This window comes from Suricata suricatta, chromosome 5 (assembly GCF_006229205.1).
Source record: "Suricata suricatta isolate VVHF042 chromosome 5, meerkat_22Aug2017_6uvM2_HiC, whole genome shotgun sequence".
Classification (NCBI taxonomy): domain Eukaryota; kingdom Metazoa; phylum Chordata; class Mammalia; order Carnivora; family Herpestidae; genus Suricata; species Suricata suricatta.
The window spans coordinates 76,212,576-76,234,180 of NC_043704.1; the positions used below are offsets into that span (position 1 = coordinate 76,212,576).

At 38.3% G+C, this 21,605-nt stretch overlaps 1 protein-coding gene across 1 annotated transcript in view; it reads right to left on the bottom strand.

Annotated features, from left to right (window-relative positions):
• The window catches only part of CCDC50 (coiled-coil domain containing 50), a 60,050-nt gene that overhangs the window by 9,884 nt on the left and 28,561 nt on the right, over positions 1-21,605 (bottom strand). The window contains exons 4-6 of the mRNA XM_029938733.1: positions 17,385-17,475; positions 11,577-11,694; positions 6,475-7,002 (exon numbers count right to left, since the gene is read on the bottom strand). Of these exons, the coding sequence (XP_029794593.1) occupies positions 6,475-7,002; positions 11,577-11,694; positions 17,385-17,475 (737 nt within the window). The remainder of the gene's footprint in view (positions 1-6,474; positions 7,003-11,576; positions 11,695-17,384; positions 17,476-21,605) is intronic.

The following is a 21,605-nucleotide window of genomic DNA, read 5'->3' on the forward strand; positions in this document are numbered from 1 at the left end:
GCACAGAAGTGGCAGTGCAGATTATCCACACATTTAAACAAAGTTACCCACCCAAAAGTGCCCAGCAAAAACTCCCCTTTCATAAAGTGTCTTCTTCAACAGCAGGAAATCATACAATGAACTCTAAGTGAGGGTTTTGCAAAATAGCAAGGGGGAAAAAAAAGGTTAAGTTACTGAAATTAAAAAAAGAAAATCAAGAAAGTTAGAGTCCGAGTTTTAAAGAGGCTAAGCTGTCCAGACTGGAGGAAGTGAGAGTCTTCTATTAACGCTGCCTTGCACACTTCAGGAACAGCATCACTTGAAAGTTACAGGACAGTCCTGTCAGCCAACCAGTGGGCCTGCCACAGCTTCTGCTCTGACGGTCAACAAACCCATTTGCTCTGGATCTTTCCTGTAGCTTCGGTCAGCTCAAAGCTGCTGCTAAATTTTAGGGATGATATAACATAAGGGAAATACCAGAGAACATTAATGACCTGAGATGTCTACTCCTTTGAGGAAAAGGAACATGGCCTTTTACTTTGAAGTTTTATAAGCAGCATGTATTCCTTTTGTAACTTTTTATTAAGTGGTAATTGCTGATGTTCATTTCAACACTGCAGATATTACTCCCTAGGTATCCTTTATAAATTAGAATTATTGGGACACCTGGGTGTCTCGGTTGATTAAGTGTCCAACTTCGGCTCAGGTCATGATTTCACAGCTTGTGAGTTCAACCCCTGCATCGGGCTCTGTGCTGACAGCTCAGAGCCTGGAGCCTGCTTCAGATTCTGTGTCTCCTCTCTCTCTCTCTGCTCCTCCCCCACTCGCACACTGTCTGCCTCTCTTTCTCAAATAAACATTAAAAAAATAAACAATAATTATTCAACAACGTGAACGTATTATATTCAGAAGTAATAAAAATGTTTAGTGCCATGAACAAGATTAACCATCTGGAATAGTGACTTTCAGTAAACGGATTATTGAAGGGAAGAAAAAAATGTACTAATTACCTACTTCTTTGTATCATGATTCTTAGCCCTAGTTACCTATTAAAACCACTTGAGGTGCTTTAAATAAACATACAAATCTATGACTCAAACCTGAAGGACAAATTTAAGTAACCCGAATGAGGTCTGGTCTTTGGTAGTTCAGGTTGATTGCTTTAAATCTTAACAACTGATTAACTGAAATTGGCATTGAAACTATTAGTTTACTGTATTAAGTCCATTAAAAATAACCATACATTAAAACAATTTTCATCAAAATGCCTCACTACACTTGATTCACTTGCTTTAAACAAAAAAGAAAAAGAATACAGCTAAATTCTGGGCCCATGAAGAAATTTAAATTATCTGATGAAGCTCTCGTTATAGAGCTTTGAACTTAGCTGGTGGTAAATCCAAAAGCCGCGGACTCATCTGTCTCTCCCACAAATACAGACTATGAAACCGGGCTTTCTTAGCTTCAGGCCTTTAGCACCTGTGTACCCAGATCCACTCTAGATGTCTAGAGCTCCTGAATCTTACTCTATTGCTGGGCTGGGCTAGCGTCAGTCCAGATTTCTGAGTGGTTTGGGACAGTCAGGAAACAGAGGGACACTCCTAAGTATTTATACATTTAAAGGAAATATAAACCTCACTGAGCGATGATTAGTGTGTCCATAACTAGAAACCAATATTTCAGGGAAAACAAATGAAATTAGATACAGAAGCTGGCATTGGACAAAGTCGGTGGAAAAGAGGTTGTGATACTATACTCCTACCTACAGAAAAAGGACATTTCAATAAACAGCTGAACGTCTTGTTGAGTCTGGCAGGGAAGACCACACTTATGCCTAACACCTTCCACTTTGTCACCAGTGAAAGAAACAGCAGAGTGGATGTGTTCACTACAGCTTCTCCCTTCTTACGCCTCTTCCTCTACACTGCATTCACTGAGAAAATATTTTAATACCTATTAAAGACACTTGGAAGACATTCAAATCAAATGGTCAAATGAACAGACTTATTTCATTTGACAGGGTGATAAGACTGTCACCTCCAGGCAGTTTAACAGAGAATGATACATAGGTCAATGGAATAGAATAGAGAACCCAGAAATAAATCTGTGCATATATGTTCAATTGATCTATGACAAAGAAACCAAGAAAAAATAATGGGAAAAGACAATCTCTTCAGAAATGGTGTTGGAAAACTGGACAGCTACGCGCAAAGAATGAAATTAGACCATTTTCTTAGACCATTTACAAAAATTAACTCCAATGGATTATAGACTTGAACACAGGACCTGAGACCATAAAATTCCTAGAAGAAAACATAAGCTCCTAAGGATGATTTTTTTTTATTTGACACAAAAGTAAAGGTGACAAAAGCAAAAATAAACAAGTGGGACTACATCAAACTAAAACGCTTCTGCACAGCAAAGAAAACCATTTACAAAATGAAAACGTAGCCTATGGAGTGGGAGAAAACATTTGCAAATATGATGAGTTTACTACCCAAAACATATAAAGAACTCATACAATAGCAAAATGCAATCTGATTTAAAGATGGGCAGGATGCTTGGGTGGCTCAGTCAAGCAGTCTGACTTTGGCTCAGGTCATGATCGCACAGTTCATGAGTTCAAGACCATCATTGGACTCACTGCTCTCAGCCCAGAGCCCACTTTGGATACTCTGCCCCTCCCCCTGCCCCTTCTCAACTCTTGCTTACTCTCTCTCTCTCTCTCACTCTGTCTCTCAAAAATAAATACACTTTAAAAACAATGGGCAGAGGAACTGAATACACATTTTTCTAAAGAAGACATATGGCTAACAGAAACATGAAATGATGCTCAACATCACTACTCAGAAAAATGCAAATCAAAATCACAACAAACTATCACTTTACACCTGTGAGAATGACCACCAGCAAAAAGACAAGATATAATAACTGTTGGTGAGGACGCGGAGAAAAGGGACCCTCATGCACTGCTGGTGAGAATGTAAACTAGAACAGCCACTATGGAAAACCGTATGTAGGTTCCTCAAAAAATTAAAAAGGGACTACCATGTGATCCAGCAATTCCACTTTTGGGATTTTATCTGGAAGAAACAAAAAGATAGCTGCATCTTCATGTTCACCACAGCATTATTTACTGAAGCTAACAAATGGAAATGACCTGTCATTCAACATATGAATGGAGAGAGAAAACTGTGGTATATATACAATTAATATGATCCAGCCATTAAAAAAGGACATCTTGCCATTTGCAACAACATGGACAGACCTTGATGGCATTATGCTAAGTGAAATGAGTCTGAGAAAGAAAATACCGTATGATCTCAATTATATAGAGAATCACTATAAAAACAAAACAAAACAAAACAAAACAAAACAAAAAAATGCTTATAGATACAGAGAGCTGACTGGGAGTTGCCAGGGGCAAAATGTAGGGAATGAGTAAAATGGGTGCAAGGGGTCCAAAGGTATAAAATAAAAAAGCATGATGACTACAGTTAATAATACTGTACTGTATATCTGAAAGTTGCAAAGAGAGTACATCTTAAAAGTTCTCACTATAAAAAAAAAAAGCCTTGTGCCTACATATGGTGGTGAATGTTAACTAGGCTTTTGTGAACATTTTGTAATATACACAAATATGGAATCATTATGTTGTACAGCTTCAACTAATATAATGTTGTACATTAACTATACCTCAATATAAATGAATGCATGAATGAATAAATGGTTAATTACTGAGTATTTGAGATGACATCTTTCTATGTCCCAAATATCTAGCACATAAAGAGTTTATTAAACTATTGATGTATCACTGGAATTCACATGTCTCATAAGCAGAAAATCTCCAAAATGTACCAGATTTCTGGACTGACGGGACTGCCCACTCAACGCGGTATGCTCTGTACCAGAGGTAAAAAGAGCTTCTGTAAGTGTATCAGAAGGAACTTCAGATACTACAATGTAAGGCTGTACATGTACTTCATTATAGGAAATAGAGATGCTTTAAAAAATTTTACAACGCAGTTAGTTGAAGGAAATTAATAAAACAGCCACTCTCATCTTGGTAGCCTCAACAATCCAAAACCTAGCCTTCAAAAGATGGAATGAGACATACTTAACAGTTTCACATTCAATTCTTAATCTAATGCTTGCATGTCTCCTGTTCATCATTCTCTAGTTTAAGGACACAAGGACTTTCCCCAACAAACACAAATAAAACTAACCTTTAAATGCCCACAGAATAAAACTGTTAAAAGTACTAGTGCTTAAGACAAACCTATCCCAAGCTTGGGATATTGTAAAATGATGGCTGACAGATTCCTGGTTATCAGGCAAGAATACTTTTTATTAAGCCAGTCTGAAACTTGGGGAATGTCATAGCAGAAAGGTACCCATTTTATGGCCCTGAGAGGCTGGAAGTTAACCTGTAGAAAAATCAATTCACTGTTATGATTTAGTAGCTTCTTAGAGAAGTTACTCTCAAAGATGTTGATTTTACTGTCTTTCAGAAAGTTAAGCAACCTTACATTTAACAACTGTATTTTGCATTTTTTTCAACTATCTATAAAAGCCTGCCCTCAAATTGTCTCGCTAGTTGTTTCTCATTCTGCTCGTTTCTTAATTATTAAGTTAAATAAAACTGTGGCCTATGCCTACAACTTTAAAAACTGTGCTTTCACAAAAACAAGAATAGACACCAGTATTTAGTAATTGTATTTTAATGTAACCTTCTATGTGGGCTCACAAAATCAAATGCCTACAATGGCTAGGAAGGTAGAATTTCTAAAGTTGAATATAAAATGACAGATCAGCAGCTACACTGTAGCCATTTGAGTACCTGCCCAGCCAACTTGTTTTTTTAAACCATCATGCTGGGTCACTGGGGGACGTTTACCCACAATTCCAGTAGTAGGGTTGTGAGTCAGTGTTCCATTTCACATTAGTTTTACCGCTCCTAAGCTTGTTCAGGAAACCCTCAAGAATAACTAAAAGCTGTTAAAGATTAACCAGTCCTCAGAGCACTCTGAAAAGGTCAGAATCACAGAATCAGAAATGCAGAGTTTGGGGCAACTCTCGCCCATGTTAGGACTCCAACAAGTCTTTCCACATTTGAATATAGTATAACTTACTACAGACAGATTATATCACTCCTCCTCTACTCCCAAAGTAGATCTGATTTACAATTGTTTACTTTCACTCCATCTTTTTGGCTTGACTTATTAACCCTTTGAGGCTCAGATCCAAGCATATATCCCCAAATATAAAGCCTGAGGCAAGAATATTTTCAGCAGATACTCAATATGGTTGCTGAACAGAATTTTCATTTTCTTTATGAGCAAGTCTTTAATGACTTAAATAACTAATTTGATAGAAAGAGATAACACAAGTGGAGAAACCAACTAAATCAGTCTGAATCTGCAACCTACAAACCAGTTTCCAAACCCAGAAATAGAAGGTGGCTGGGCAACAATAAGGAGAAAAATGAGATACCTCCTTGGTACCCTCCAATAATCAGCATCTCTGTAAAACTTCAATGAGAGTACAATAGAACCAGGAGAGAAGTATGCTCTAATTACAACTTATAGTGGTAGAATCACAAGGAAAACATCACCTCACAGCAGTTTCCAGATAAGAACAGAGAGAACCATTACTGGGTCAATAAAGAACTTCAGAGGTAAACTTGAGATATGCTAGAATATTCACCTTATTCTTAAACAAATGCCAAGAATTTACCCAATACTGGCATTTCAAAACACCAACTGTAGCGTTAGAGTTGTTGATGGTTAGAGCCTAGAAAGTAACTTAAGGAAATGATCTTCAAACTTTAAGTACAGAAAAATCACCTCAAGTCTAAAACGAGTCCAAATTGCTAGGAGAAACTACAGAAATGGTAATATGTGTGAGATCCAGGTACTATGTGTGAATTCCAGCTGCATTTTTAGGAAGCAGCCCAGCAGATTCTGATAAAAATAAACCAAGGCCCACAATGTGAAAGACGCTGTTATAAGAAAATGCCTATCTGATCTCTCATTTTATACCTGGGAAAGAGGAGATCAAGAGAAGCTAGTAATTCCAGCCTTTGTTGATTTTCTAGTTAGGCAACTAATACAAAGACGGTGTCAAAAGATCTGATTTACAACCAGAAATACAGGAGCTGTGATTTGGTATCTGGGTCTCTGGTATGTAGTCGTGGCAAATGAAGAACTGTATCTGGGATGGGCACGTCCACTGCCATCTGGGGCTGGAAGGACTTTGTAATAAATTGGTGTATTTTCTTAGAAGGCAGTAGTAGAAAAGTACAAATATGTTTCTTCTTCCTATACACTTCATATTAAGTAGATACCTTTTATAATATTTGGCTCCAGTATTTATTTCAAAGCCATGAATACAAACTAGAGAGTAAGAATAGGTTGCTGAAGATGCTTATTAAATACATTTGCTTGTATGTATAAACATGATACCAGGATTTTCAACACGACAGTCCTTTATTACCTGTGTCATGGAGTTGGAGCCGTTTCTCACTCTCTGAGAAGGGAGGGGTCCTGGGCCTGTGTTTCCTTTCTCTGTGCTCACCTTGCCCAAGGTCCCTCCCATACACAGCTTCCTTGCAATGAAGCTCTGCTTTCTGTGAAGACTTGGCTGGAAGTCGGTCTTGGTGTCTGGACTGTTTTTCCCAATTCCGAGTTCGATGGCCACCATCAGCCTCCCAGTCATCACATCCAGTACTCAGAAACACCTCACCCCTGATCTTGGGAAGTGGAGGTCTCCGAAGTCTCTCATGATCTGACCGTTTCCTTTCACGCTGCTCAGAGTCAATCTGGGGATTGACCCTCACTTTGCCTGAGCTACAGGATGACAGAAATTTCCCAGATGAACAATAATCTTCTAGCTCTTCCAAGTTCTCCGTTGGATGTCTGGGTTTCTCCTTCCTTTGCTTCACAGTGTCTCCATCACTTTGGAGTCTACAAGACCTTGAGACTCCAGAACCCAATTCCCTTGCCCTCCTTGACTGTGGCTGGTCTGAGTGGAAGTGGAGGGATGTGAAAAATAGAAATGTAAGTTAACTTAATCAGAGTATGAACTCGCCACACAGGAAAGACGGGGCCCAAGCTTAATGTATTTTAAGTGGAAGAGACTACTTTTTCAACTTAACAAACTATAAAGAGGGAATGGGCATTTACTGGAATGGTCCATGCACAGATGAAGGATTCTGGGTACATGGTCAAGAAGGTAAAAGACTAAAATTTTGTGAAATAACTTAAATCTGGAAGAAGAGTTTGATTATGATTAGGGTGACTTAATATAGTACTTTAATATTTGCTAATAACAAAACCCACGACCATTACATGTTAAATTCTGCTTATAAAACCAATTTGGAGGTACTATGGGGTGAAAGTAGGGGTTGAGGGAGTCTCATAAAACAGAAAACATGTAAGCTGTGTGATAGCTAAGCTTTTCAGGAAGAGGCTTTCAAATATTCTTATTGTAAATGACAATAAACCTCTATCAGAATGTTGCTAGTTTCCATTAGGGTCTGAGAAATGACCGTGGTTTTAGTATTCCCCTACTCTCTCCCCTTAGATGGCCAAAACAAGCATTCCTAGACATGTAGTTCAATGTGGAAGAGGGAGGAGTAGAAAATGTTAAGTAAATAACCTTGTAATCTTTGGGTAACTCTGCTCCCAAACTTAAATTTTGCAGAGGAAAAAATTAAAAGAATATAGGAAAAGGAGCCCCTTCCAGTCCTACATTCATTTCATAATACTTTACAATACTGTATGCTTCATATAAAAATACAGTATGTGCTAAATATACAAATCCCAAATGCAACACAAATTTCAGTAATAGCACATAGAGGGGTGCTTTGTCCAGTCTCATTCAGGCGCAAGCCTACTGTGAAAATGAAGGAAGGGCATTACTATGCACCTTGCAGGGCATATTTAACATTTTCTAAGACCCTTAGTACAGTTTGTAATAAAAAGAAATCATGGGGTGCCTGAGTGGCTTAGTCGGTTTAAGCATCCAACTCCTGATTTTGGCTCAGGTCATGATCTCATGGTTTGTGAGTTCAAGTCCTGCACTGAGCACTTCACTGACAATGCAGAGCCTGCTTGGGATTCTCATTCTCTCTCTCTCTCACTCTCCCCCACCGCCTTCCTGTGCTTTCCTGCTCTCAAAATAAATAAACTTAAAAAAAAAAAAAAGAAATCCTATTTCTAAGAAAACTACTAAGTTATCTAACATTTGTTCCCTGCTGAAATTACTCACTTGCTGAATTGCATCTGAAACAGGTACCCCTATTTAATGGGATGTAGAGGAAATAAGGGACTATACATTTTCTTAGTTTTTTAGGGTTTCTGTTTCATTTGTTTTTGTTGTCTTATGTTTGTTGTTATAATCTAATAAAAGAATTAAGAAAGGGGACATTTGTGCTAAATGTATCACTGATGCCTAAAGCTTCTCAAAAACTTCAAATTGTTTCCTCTTGAGCTTTCCAGAAGAAAAGGAAATTTGCTTCAAAGATGATATCCAAATGAAAAATCTGTCTTCTAAAATCATATGAAGAATTTTTTATTATTTTTTACGTAAAAGCAAAAGTAAAATAGAACAATTACTCTCTGTGATATAAAAGTATCTATTACTTACCAAACTATAATTTTAAGTGTGTCTTGACAAGTGAGAATCAACTGACTATTGCTATGAATTACTAATATAATATTGACTAGCTACTTAAATCCTAACCACATCCAGGGAACAAGGGCTTAGTGTTAATACCAATGTCCTCATAAAGAGCTGCATGAATGAAGTCTGCCTTCTAGCCCACAAAAAACAAGAAGGGTTCTGTATTTGACAAGGACATGTGAGGCCATGATTGTTCTGTTGCTGGTGGCTTTAATTCTTTCTAAATAGTTAACTGATAATCAGTTTTACTTTAGTTAAGTGTGTTGCAGGAGTTAGAACAGAGCTGTCACTATATTTTCACAGAGTTGACAGGAAAAAATATCTATTGTCTACTTCACTTGTGTTCTCTTCAAACCTGGGAAAGAAAAAGACTGGGGTGGGGACTGAGACTTGTATTTTTCTTGTGACCAAGTTATTTGGAAAATATAATTACGTTCCTTATAGCCAACACATATGCATTTATATATACATAAACATATATGTATATATACACAGACATATGTATCTACACACATATATGTGTATGTATGTGTACGTATATATATTATATATATATATATATATATATACACACACACACAATTTTGTGTGCCTCCATGTTTGTCTTTCAAAATAAGATGATTTTTGTTTAGATATGCAAGATCCTGTCATACACACATAACACTGATACATGTATGAACAACAGTACTTCAGAGTTTAAGTCCTCACCAAATTGCATTAATCGATCTTGTCAACATCCATGTGAAGAATGTATTTAATGTATTTTTAAAATCTCCATTTTACAGAGGAAAGGCTTAACGTGATTACAGTAGATAACTTCTCAACATTACAAATATTCTAAGGAAGGAATTGAACTTGAACCAAGGTCTTGTGACTCCAAAGACTACGACTTAAAAAAAATGACTAATATTCTTATAATACAGGTCAGTGGCTTTGAAAGAAAAACATGGATTCACAAATGAATAAGACATACCATTTCAGTTGATAATAATATGACAGATATTTAAGATAATTTCAGATTTGTAGAAAATCTATAAATGATCATTTTTAAGATTTATGCTTAAGCAAAATCAAAGCCAAAAAGAAGACCACTTTCTTAATGATCTGCTGTAATTATTATATAAGTAAGGCAAAAATCAAAGTATACATAAAGATTGAGAAGTACACTTAAAGAATATTCCTATGTGTTGGGAAAAGACCACTGCAAAGAACCTAAGAATTACTTTGAGCATCTGAGCTGAATTATGATGTGGTTTCTGTGGAACTCCACTCAGTCTAACTTAAAGGCAAATGAGTGAGGATCACACATGTTCAGCAACATATAAACTCTCAACAACAAAATAACTAAAAAGGAATTCCAATATTTGCATACATATGGCGCAGGAGGTCAGGACTTCATGATTTTTTTTAACTTGTAGATGTTCCCGAAAAACCACTGAATTCTTAACACAAATAGCCTCCAGTCATCAAAGCTGACAGTACCCTGATCAAAACAACCAGATTAGAGTCCCAATTCAAATCAGTGTATGGTTTTAAAAGGAGGTGGCGAAAATTAATATTTTAGTATACTTAATTACTTGCCATCTTAATGTTTTTCTTGACTTAATAGTTTTAAATAGTGACTTTCATTTGCAGTGAACAAGATTCCAGAGCAGAATTAAAAATAAAAACAAATAAAAACACCAGAGCACATTTCTAAGGTTTATAACTGAATTTGAAGAATAAAGTCTTTACATTCTGGTCTCCAGCACAGAACTCTATGGCAATACTGTTTTTCTTTTTTTAAATGATGTTAATACATGATTTCATTAGAAAAACAAGCATAATGAAAATGGTTATCAAAACGGAGCTGAGCACTTTACTCGTGGAAGAAGAGCACGTCATGCAATAGAGAGAGAGATTCAACCTGCCTACTACGGCTACGCCATAGAGCCGAGCTCTGTGGATAACAAATTTAGAACAACATAACTGGGCAAGGTTGTACTCAACTGTAATAATCCTAACATCTACACATGCATACCTTTCATTCCACTCATCAAACACAATCGCCTACTTACCTTTTACAACAAAATTACTTAGCTCAAAAGAGCCTTTGGGAACATGGACCTTAATATCTTTACTCTCTAGAATCTGCTTTAGGTTTTACTTACTTGTAATCCTAAGTTTGGACTCCCAGCTGAACTACAATCAATACTGACACTAGAGTTAGAGGAAATGTCTTGCCTTAGACAGATCTTTAAAAAGGATGGGACAATACTTGCAAATACTCATTTCCCAACACACTAGTAAGATAAAGAATCACCAGCACCACAACCACCACCAGAAAGCCAGCACCAGCACCACACTGCAAAAGCAGGCACTAGAGAAGAGAAATTCTGAAGGGACTTCTCATCCTCAGGAATTTTTCTTTATGGTAATAAAATAGCAAGAAAGCAAATTGCAAGGACAAATAATGAACACAGAATCTTAAAATTTAATTTTGTCACCAGCATACATATTCATTGGCCTATGTTTAAAATCAAGAGCTTTGTTACCCAGCTGAGGTGTGGGGTACCATCTTCATTGTTCATGGCACTTTGCTGCTTCGGACATTCTGCCATGTCGTCCTTGAGAAAGATCAAGCCCAGAGACTCACCCCCATTTTCTACATCTATTTATATGCTCAGAATACAGTACAGCATTCCAAGTAGGTGCAGCACATAAGAATGCATGCCAAATCTTAGAAAACAACAGTTATTTTAGCAGCCATGAAAATGGCTCTGGTCATCCAACTAAGGAACAGATGAATTCATTAGATTCACATAAAATTTGGCCACAAATCCACATGGACCCTGAGGTCACTTTATAAATTTAAAGGTGTGTCTTATGGCTGAGTCTAAGCATAGAGGAGGTCATAATGTAGCCATTGTTACCTCCGTTTTCATAGTAGTAACTATCTCCATAAGCACTGGATCCAGAGGACTCTGGAAAGTGTTTCTTGCGCTTTTTCTCTTCCTGTAACTCCTTTTCTTGTAAAAGGCGAGCTATGTCCTGCAAATAAAGAGAGAATGCTAATAAATGTTACCAGAGAACAAACAAACCTTTTACAATGAAACAAATTCCATCCAGTGGCCCTAATGTCAATGGTTTGACACTCCACCGCCAAGCTTCTGTGGGATCCATCCACAGCTTTCCAGACTTCATGGCATTAAGCTCATGCTATTCAAATGCTCAATGGAGTAGCACATGATCCAGATGAACAAGAAAGACATTTTTGTTAAATGAAATTTAAATCTAACTCAATCAGGGACAGACAAACCTAGTATTCCTAAAAGTGGTTATACAACAGCATTTTTAAAATTCGTAGTTGTGGGCCCTTTTTCCAAGATGATGGATTCAGTAAGCCTGGATGGAAAAGAGTGCAGTAGTCTATAAAACATTAAAATTGTACACATAATGTAATTTTGAAACTTTGTAAAAGAATTCCTCGGCCGATCCTGGCTTCCCTTCGCATTAGAACACTGCTGTCTTACCTGAAAAAGACAGAAGAGCCCTCCACCTGTCTCCCCTTGCTTCATCGCCAGGGAAGTTTTCAGTTACTGAGTGATGAGTAACATTCTGACCCCGTCCCCCTACAAGATTGCCATCAGCCTCTGACAACAAAGGTATGTGCAAATAACTAAAATACAATCAAATCATAAATGCCTCAATAAAAGAGTAAAAATATCAATGTGAGTATCAAAGAGGCAAATCTTATTTCTGCTTAAATGAATTAGTACAAGTCTCTGCATTTGGAATTACGGTTTCATAAAACATAATTTGAGAATACACACCTAAAAAGAACTCATAAGCCCTTCTGAAGTCATTTTCAATTATTTTTTAATTAATCATATTAATCAGGTAGGTGTACTTTGGGTTAATATATAAAAAAAAAGCCTCCATAATTAGAAGATTTTCTGGTAAATACATTTGAATGAAAATTCACCATTATATTTCACCTTTCCCTTTTCTGTCATTCATGCCTACCCACCTCTTAAAAATCTGAAACAATGAACAAAAGATAGAACACAGTTAAAGATCTCTAGATGCTGGAAAAAAGTAATTTTAATAAAAACAGATTTACTGATTGCCTTCAAGGGACCAAATATTCTCCTAGTCTTATCTATTAAGTTTTAGAAGCAAAATGATTAGCACAACTTAAGATCCTTTGAAATGTGAATGCTCTGAGAGGCAGTGTCACAAACAAGGTGCGGTGGAGCCCAGACAAGCCTAGCAGATCTTTCCCAAGCACGTGACAAATTATTAAACTACTGTATTGAATTCCTTATGCTACTTTTTTGGTTTATATGATTTTATATCAGGGTTACTTCTCCCTTAAAGTTTCCACTTCTATTCCTCAATGGTAGTGGATTTCAAAATGAGGAAATCTTCAGCATAAAATCAAGGAAATCTAAAAATGTGACTGTCAGATGACTATCAGAGAGGAAAAAAAGAAGGAAAGTCATTCCATTAGATTGCTACACTTCTTTCTCAACGAGTGATTAAAGTCTAATTCAGTAGGGAACTCTGAACAGGTATAATCTCCAGGGGGATATAAGACCAGACAACAACATATCAATTCTCTAGATTCAAAAAATATCTATAACTAAGATAAGAAGAAAGAAGAATTTTCTCAACCAGAACCTTCCACTCATTCCCCTTTTCTGGCTGTAAATGTATAATCTTATTTTTAAAGTGCCAAAATACAGGAAATTTTTTAGTAACTAAAATGTACTGCTATTTGAGCTATGCTCCAAATATTACTAACTTATATAAATACTCTTTTAGAAGATGAAATTCTAATCACTTTAAGAATGTTATGACAAAGTACCATGGTTCACACTAGATTAATTTTTAATGTAAATGTTACTAAGTTTATCCCTAAACAGCTCATATTATAAATGGCTCCAAATTGTTGGACTAGTGCCACAGACTTTTCCTAACATGGTCATGCTAATGTTTAGTTAAGAAAAAAAAAAAAAAGTTTTGCTCTAAAATAGTTGCACATTCACATATATTTGGACCTAGGTTCAGAGACATACGTATATCTATAGATATTCACATACACAGGCACACACACACACACACACACACACACCCTTAAGAATTTAACTTAAAAATAATTTAAATCGACTAAGCACACATTCCTTAGCCTTATTTAATAACACCGACAAATGCTTATGCTATGACCAAAGAAAATGATCCCACTGGAATTAGTCCACTTTAATTAGTGACAAACTCAGACAGTCCAGTATTCCCAAAGGCTACAGCCCTTTCTTCAAGATAGGCCTACAGAGAAATGCCACTACCATAGTCACACTACGTAAAAAAGCTGTTTTTATAAAGGAAGAAAGGAATGGGGGGAGGAAGGTGGGAGGAAGGAGAGAAAGATAAAGAGAAAAAGAAAGGGGGAGAGAGGGGAGAAGACTAGGGAGAGGAGGGGGAGGCTACAATGCTGGTAAAACTTTAAAGATCTTTTTCTCTCCTTTAAACTTTTTGTTGTTAACTTTTCTACATCTGTCTCCCTGCATGGAAATGTTACTTTCCTTACATCTGTGCTCCGTTAAAAAGCACAATAAAATTATACCGTAACAAAGTTAGAAATGCTAATTCACCCACACAGGGTTGTATAACTCTACTCCTCATGTACAATGTTGTTCAGGAAAAATACTCTGTCCCAATAGGAAAGAGGCCTTGGATTCTACATCTGGTTGTTTGGGGAGTTAGAACCACCAAAGTAGAGTTGACCCCAAAAATCTCTGAAAGAGATCTGGGTGATAATCCAGAGAGGAATTTTCCACAGCCCTGCCATCCAATAAGAACATACTAGCTAAACAGACTCCATAAAGAAACAGAAGAACACAGAATGAGGGAAGAAAAGAAAAAAAAAATTAGGACAGTTTATGAGTAACAGGCAATGTTTTTTCCAAAAGTAGACCAGAGGGGGCGCCTGGGTGGCTCAGTAGGTTAAGCATCCCACTTGGGCTCAGGTCATGATCTCATGGTACTTGATCAATGCTGACAGCTCAGAGTCTGAAGCCTGCTTCGGATTCTGTGTCTCCCTCTCTCTCTGCCCTTCCCCTGCTTGTGCTGTCTCTCTGTCTCTTGAAAACGAATACATGTTTTAAAAAAGGGTTGTTTTTTTAATTTTAAAAAAGTTGGCCAGAAAAATTCCCACTATTATCTCATCTCCGTATCCTCTGTGAGGCACGATGGACTAAAATAAACAAATACGTATTATCATACATTCTTCAATGACAGACTTTACTAATGAAATTTTGTGCATTTAATATTAATAACATACCAGTCAGCTGAGAGCCTTATCTTTTGATAAGAAAACATCTCCACATGGTAGGCATATTCTGATCTAAGGCATCAGCTGCAAAGTCAAAGAGTCTAAAAGGAGCTTTTAAAGCTAGTTTCACTAAATCTCCACAACTGGGTTTCTCATTCAGTCTCTCACAGCACTAGGGAAGGGGACCATTTCCGTACGTCAAACAAGAGTGGAGAGCAAGGTTGGGAGATGCGTACACGCAAGGGAACTCTTGCAGACTGCTCAGATCACACAGGATTGGAATTCACTTAAGCCTGTTTATTTTTCTCCCTTTCTAATTTAGTACACATCTCCTTCTGTAACAGAAATCAGAGCTGTTATAAAGGGTAGAATGGTGGGGAAACACTTGGCCAGAAAGCAACGACGAAAGAAATTAACTTACTATGTAAGAAGTTAATTTAATATGTACCAAAGGCATTTAAACCTCACGATAGCCCTCTAGGGTATGTGCAATTATCATGACTTTTCTGTTTTGGAACCTAAGGTGCTACATGGTTAAGTAAGATGCTGAAAGTCACAGCTAGAAGTTAAAGAGCTTACATTCAAACTCAGAGTAGCCTGACTCGAAAACCACCATGTTTTCTGTTGTGTCACAGGACAGAAGCAGTCAGTCAGGGAACCTGAACCATACAGACATTTCTTGGGCATCTTATTAGAGCTGGGGACCAGTCACTGACTTCCTAAGTCCAGTATTACCACGAGACTATTTATTGTGATTGCTGTTTAGATTGTGCACGCCTAAACAAAGTGTTTTGGTTTCTCTTTCGATCCTGTTCTCCCTGAATGGGGGAGGAAAAAAAAAAAATCACAGGACACCAGTAGCATTTATAAGAAGCCAACTTCATTACTGTTATTTTTTTTAAATAGAAGCTTTCCTGTTTAGAAAATATAATCACTTCTTTCAGTTCCTAGTTTCATCCCCAAGCAAAGTGTTGACTATACAGAGCAACACATCCTGCAGTAAGAAAGAGTTCTTGTGTTGATAACAGGAAGGATAAAAAGCAATTCCTAATTCTTACATGCAGTTCTGAGTATCACATGATCATGCTTTGTTTCTTAAAGGAGCAGCGGAACACAAACACGGCAGGTGCCTCCCGCTCACCTGGCACGGAACCAGGCGCCTTAGACAGACCAGGATGGTTCTGCGGGAGCAGCAGTCTATGCAGGCTGCTGACCGGTGGTCCTCATGCCATCTATTTAACAGGGGATCACATGTGCTGGTTTACCCAAGACAGGCCCAGCTTATGTAATTATTAATAGTCCCCCCGCCTTGAGCCTAGAAGAGTATTTGAATACACATTACAACTCATATGGCCATCCTACTATTAAAATTCCAAATCGTTTTCTTCAGTCTGTGGCCAAGAAGAGCACAGCTGGTTTGAAAGAAGGCAAAGAATCAATACACACTGAAAAGGAATGGTTTGTAAGAAAGGCTGAAAGTATAAAACAAAGGCATTTAACAGTTAAATGTAAATTCAAGTCTTCTTACCAACAAAACACTACTGCTACTTTTAGTCATTTTCAACTTTAAGAACAATACAATTTAAAAATATATAGAGAATTAGATTGATTAGTTCCTTGAAGCACCGCATCACAGGAGAGTGAGGCCACGAACAGCAAAGAGTGAGAGCGATGGTGGCCCCTGGTCTCTCACGATGAAAGCCCCGACTCAGGTTCAGACTACATGCAGGGCTGTCTCCCTCTCTCAAGACTGCAGGAATAATCCACAAACACCGTGTACTGGTTCGAAGAGTGTCCTCTAAAAAGTAATTCTACCAAGAACCTCAGATATGACCTTATTCAGAAATGCGGTCTTTACAGATGTAATGAGTTAAGAGAAAATCACACGAGAGTAGGGTGGGTCCCCAGTCCAATGACTGGTTTCCTTTCAAGAAAACAAGAGGACACAGAGACATGGGAAGAAGGCCATCCGACAACAGAGGCAGACACTGAAGTGACGCAGTGACACTGCTGTCAGTGATGATCAGGAGCCAGGAAGCGAAGGAGAGGCAAAGCAGCCTCCTTCCCAGTAGGCAGCAGGGACCCACCAAAACCTGGAATTTGGATTCTTGGCCTCCAGAACTGTGAGAGAATCTATTTCTGCAGTTTTGAGCCACTAAGTTTGTGGTAACTGTTAAAGCGGCCCTAGGAAACTAACTCACTTCTTACACTGAATGACCATATCTTTTAAGAGTTCACTTAGGTCATCCAGGGGCAATAAACAGTGGTTCACGGAGGGTAACCTTGGACTGTGCACCACTGGGGAGGAGAGTTCTGCTGCCCGTCCAGCAACCCCGCACCGAGCCCGTGAATACAGAAGGCAGCACTTCCTCAGGGCTGGGGTGGAAGGGCATTAGCTCATTTGTACCTCATCTTTCTTCTCCTGAATGCGTCGTCTCTCAGCCTCAATAGCCAGCTTCTCCTGGATTTCCTGAGCAATTTCACAGTCTTGTTGTTCACTAAAAAACAAAGGTGAAAATAGTATGAATAAAGAAAATAAGGAATGAATTTTCCTAAAAAAGAATACAATTTACTGAACACTATGAGCCCATGCACATCTTTATCTCACTTAATCCTCATGATAATGATGCAAAGAGGTTGATATTGTCACATGTTACAGATAAAAAAGCTGGGGCCCAGAGTAGTGACAGCATATCTCTAATATCAAAGAGAAAATGAGTGGCAGAACCAGATTCTGATGCCCAGACACTACAAAGGAAAGTCCCACACCCTTTCTAAACATTCCCTTCTCACCTCACCGTACAAGGGCCATGGCATGCTTTCTCAAGATTTTGCAAAGGAGATGTAAACTATGAGATAAATTTCCACAAATACTCAAATCACTAAATGTCACCGTGGTCTCCTATAAGTGGTGGTATGACTTTAAAATGATTTTTATTAAGTGTTTAAATTAGATGTCGTTTTCAGTTTCACTAATACTTTAAATACTCCGCAGCTTCAGTTCCCAGTAGAAATCTCTCTGGCTGGTGCCAGTTTCCTTAAAACTCAGGTCCCTGAGAAAACCAAATGCTACAATACTGCTGCTATCACAGTGTGCTTTGTTCTGAACAGGGACTTAAGTCTCACACCTGCTATGGTCCAAACACTATGCTCAGACACTGCAGATACAAACATGAGTTAATCTTCACTCTGCATTCAAGGCTCACAATCTTTTTTGGGAGAAGAACCAAGAGAATGATTTTGGTGGGAGAAATAGATCCTTTAGAAAAGCACTTACAAATAGCAGTTCAAACAAAAAAGAGGATTTGGATCTCTCAGAGATTGGTACAAGTGCATGTCTTCTAGATTCAGGTTTCAAGAAAAGTCAATGCGCAGCTTCAAACTCTAGAACCTGATAGCTCTGGAGGGACCCAACCTTGACACACAATTACCAGCTAGGAAGAATGACCATAAACATGCTTAGGGTTTAAGAAGAGGCTGGAGTGAAATTATAGTTGTGACTTACAGAGCCAGTTTACTTGCTAAACAAACATTCTCATTCTCTCCCTGCCAAGTGTTAAAATTCTCAGTCAATCTCATTCTTGGTTGGCTATTCCATGTTTAACAAACAGCATCTTGTAACTGGAAGGTGTTGGGGAGGGCAATAATCTGAACTGCAACTAAGGAATTAAAGCCCATACACTCTGTTTTGACAAAACTGAGAGGACAGAAATTATTCTAATTTGTATATAGAAATGGTCACTTCCAACATGCTTGGAGATAGGCAGGCGTAGGCGGAAGGAAACGTGTGCACAGTCACGGTCATGTACACATGTTATGCTGATACAACACAGAAAGGAAAGAAGGACGAGTAAGGAAGACAGCACAGGAAGGGATGGCAAGGCTCTCTTAGAATCAGTAGGAAAAGCGCTGAACACGGTAGCTGCAGACCTGATTTCTGGTCCTGCCGCTGACAGTTACTGAGCAATGCCTTCTTGTGTCAACTTATGAGCTATAAAGTATTTGGTCTTGGGGCGCCTGGGTGGGTCAGTCAGGTAAGCATCTGGCTTCAGCTCAGGTCATGATCTCACGGTTCGTGGTTTCATGCCCTGCGTCGGGCTCTGTGCTGACAGCTCAGAGCCTGGAGCCTGCTTCAGATTCTGTGTCTCCCTCTCTCTCTGACCCTCCCCTGCTCACACTGCCTCTGTCTCTCAAAAATAAATTTTAAAAAAACGTATTTGGTCTTAATGACTTCATCTTATAGGTCTAATATTTTAGAACTCTTAACCACTGAAACCAAAGAACTGAAAAGAAACAAATACCTATTTAGAACAATTTTTATTCATATATCTTCTTTTTATTCACTTACGTCTAATAATTAAGAGTCATACACAAAATCATGTTCCTAGTTTTCAAAGACTTCTCTAACTGGATCTCCCAAACTCCAGTAAAATCTGTACAGGAGTTACCAACTATTATTTACATGCAAGATAATATAGATGGGAAAAAGCAGAAGCCCAGCAGAGAAGGCAAATCCAAATGAAATGTTAGAGGTCACAAGCGACACAGATGTCCTCCCTAGTATAGAAAATAAAGACGTGAGGTTTAAGCTGAGCTTAATCACTTCCAATCATATTTCCACAAAGGACCAGATCAAGTTCACTCCCCCAATAACACTAAATCTTAAGGAAGCAAAATTATGTGAGATAGGGGTAGTCAACAATCATTAAGCCTGACACTGCCCCAGGATGCAGAGTAAGAGCTTTCATTCACTAATATTCACAGCATTTCATCCAGCCAGTGAGGTGCAATGATCAAAACTGCTAGGGTGTGACAATCAGGAACTTCCCTTTCTAACTACTTACTTCAGCTAGGAATACCTCCAAGAGCCTGAAGTCCCAGGCAGAAATAGAATACCTGGCTCTCCTCTAATTTAAGACCTATAATCCATTACTCTCTGAATCCTCATTTTTATTTAGTGTTTTATTTCAATAATCTCTGAATAATCTCATTATTCTATCATTACCCTAATTCAGGGTCTTAAACTTCTGCACCAGCCTGAGGCCTGCCCTTTTTAGCAAAGCACTGTTAATAATGTAAAAGGCGATGATTTAGAACTCTAGAATATTCTAGCTCTGACTCTCATTGTTTTGTTTTGTTTTGTTTTGTTTTCTCTAAGTTTATTTATTTATTTTGAGAGAGACACAGAGAGAACAGAGGAGGGACAGAGGGGGCAGGAGGAGAGAGAATCCCAAACAGGCTCCATGCACACTGTCTCAGTGCAGAGGCTGATGTGGGGCTCGAATTTGCAAACCTGTGAGATCACGACCTCCCTGAACTGAAATCAAGAGCTGGAGGGTTAGCTGACTGAGCCACCCAGGCACCTCTCTGGCTCTCATCTTAATCAGAGTTAGGTTAACCAGAGAACCTCCACACATGTCAAATCTCTCTCTTCTTACTCCATTAGCATTACCCTCAATCAAGCCTTGTCATCTCTTAATTTGACCACTGCTCAAAGCTGCCTTCAATCATGCCCCCTACAATCCTTTACCTATCCAGCCCCTAGAGTAGGTCCCCAAATGAAAATCCAAAACTCTTCCAATGGTTCTCTGTTGCTTATAATATCTATAAAATCTAAATTCCTAAAAACATAACTTTTGGTCCAGTTTTTGACTACTCTTCTGGCCTCATCCCCTACCCAGGCCCGTAATCACACCTTACACTCCAGCAATCCTGAACATCTTGTAGCCACCATGAAATTCCAGGTTCTTCAGCCTCTTACCTTCCCTGCTACTCTCTGGCTGGAATGGCTTCCTGCAGCTATCACTAGGAACTTCTAATTAACCATCAAGGTTCAGATTAAATACATCACCTGTGTTGGACCGGTTTGCTCAGTCTCTCCTTTCTTCATAGGCATTAAACACATAATTTAATTCTCTGTGCCTTCCACATGTATCTGTAGATTTGGAATGCTCAGTTTTAGTCTGAGGCCCTTAACGGCAACAGCTATATTTTATTCCTATCTGTAATCTCCCAGTGCCTTTCATAGTGACAGGTATAGTAAGAGTCAGTAAGAGTGTTCACTTACAAAATAAGGAAGCTGAACAAAATGATGACTAAACTTCTCTCTACAAATAATAAAACAGAAGGGCAAACTCTTCCTCAAAGACAGCAAAAATGATAGGCTTTCCTGTTTATTTGAACATGAACTACAGTAAACTGTGGGAGCCTTTTACTTCTTCCTTTCCCCTTCCCCCTCAAAACAATACCTTGTGGTTAAATCCACTATTTGAGATTCAGGTATAGGGGTCACACCCAAATAAGAAATGCACCCTGTGAGGTTTAAAACAGTGGAAAAAAATAAGTCATTTTGCTGGAAGAGACCTTGGATATGATCATTCCATTTACCAAACTATTAAAGGAAGAGACTGAGGAAGGAACGTTTGTCAGATGCTGAAGTAATAAAGAGAACTGAGTGTATATTTCAGAGCGTTCCAGAAGATTCTGTCTCTCCCTGCAAAGCAAAGAGGTTCAAAGAAAATAAGAGCAGCAAACACCAACCACGAAAGAATAAAGGAACCCAATACAGCTCATAACGTTCTTTGATATCCAATATTTTACTGGATCCCCCAAACAACCTATGAGGCAA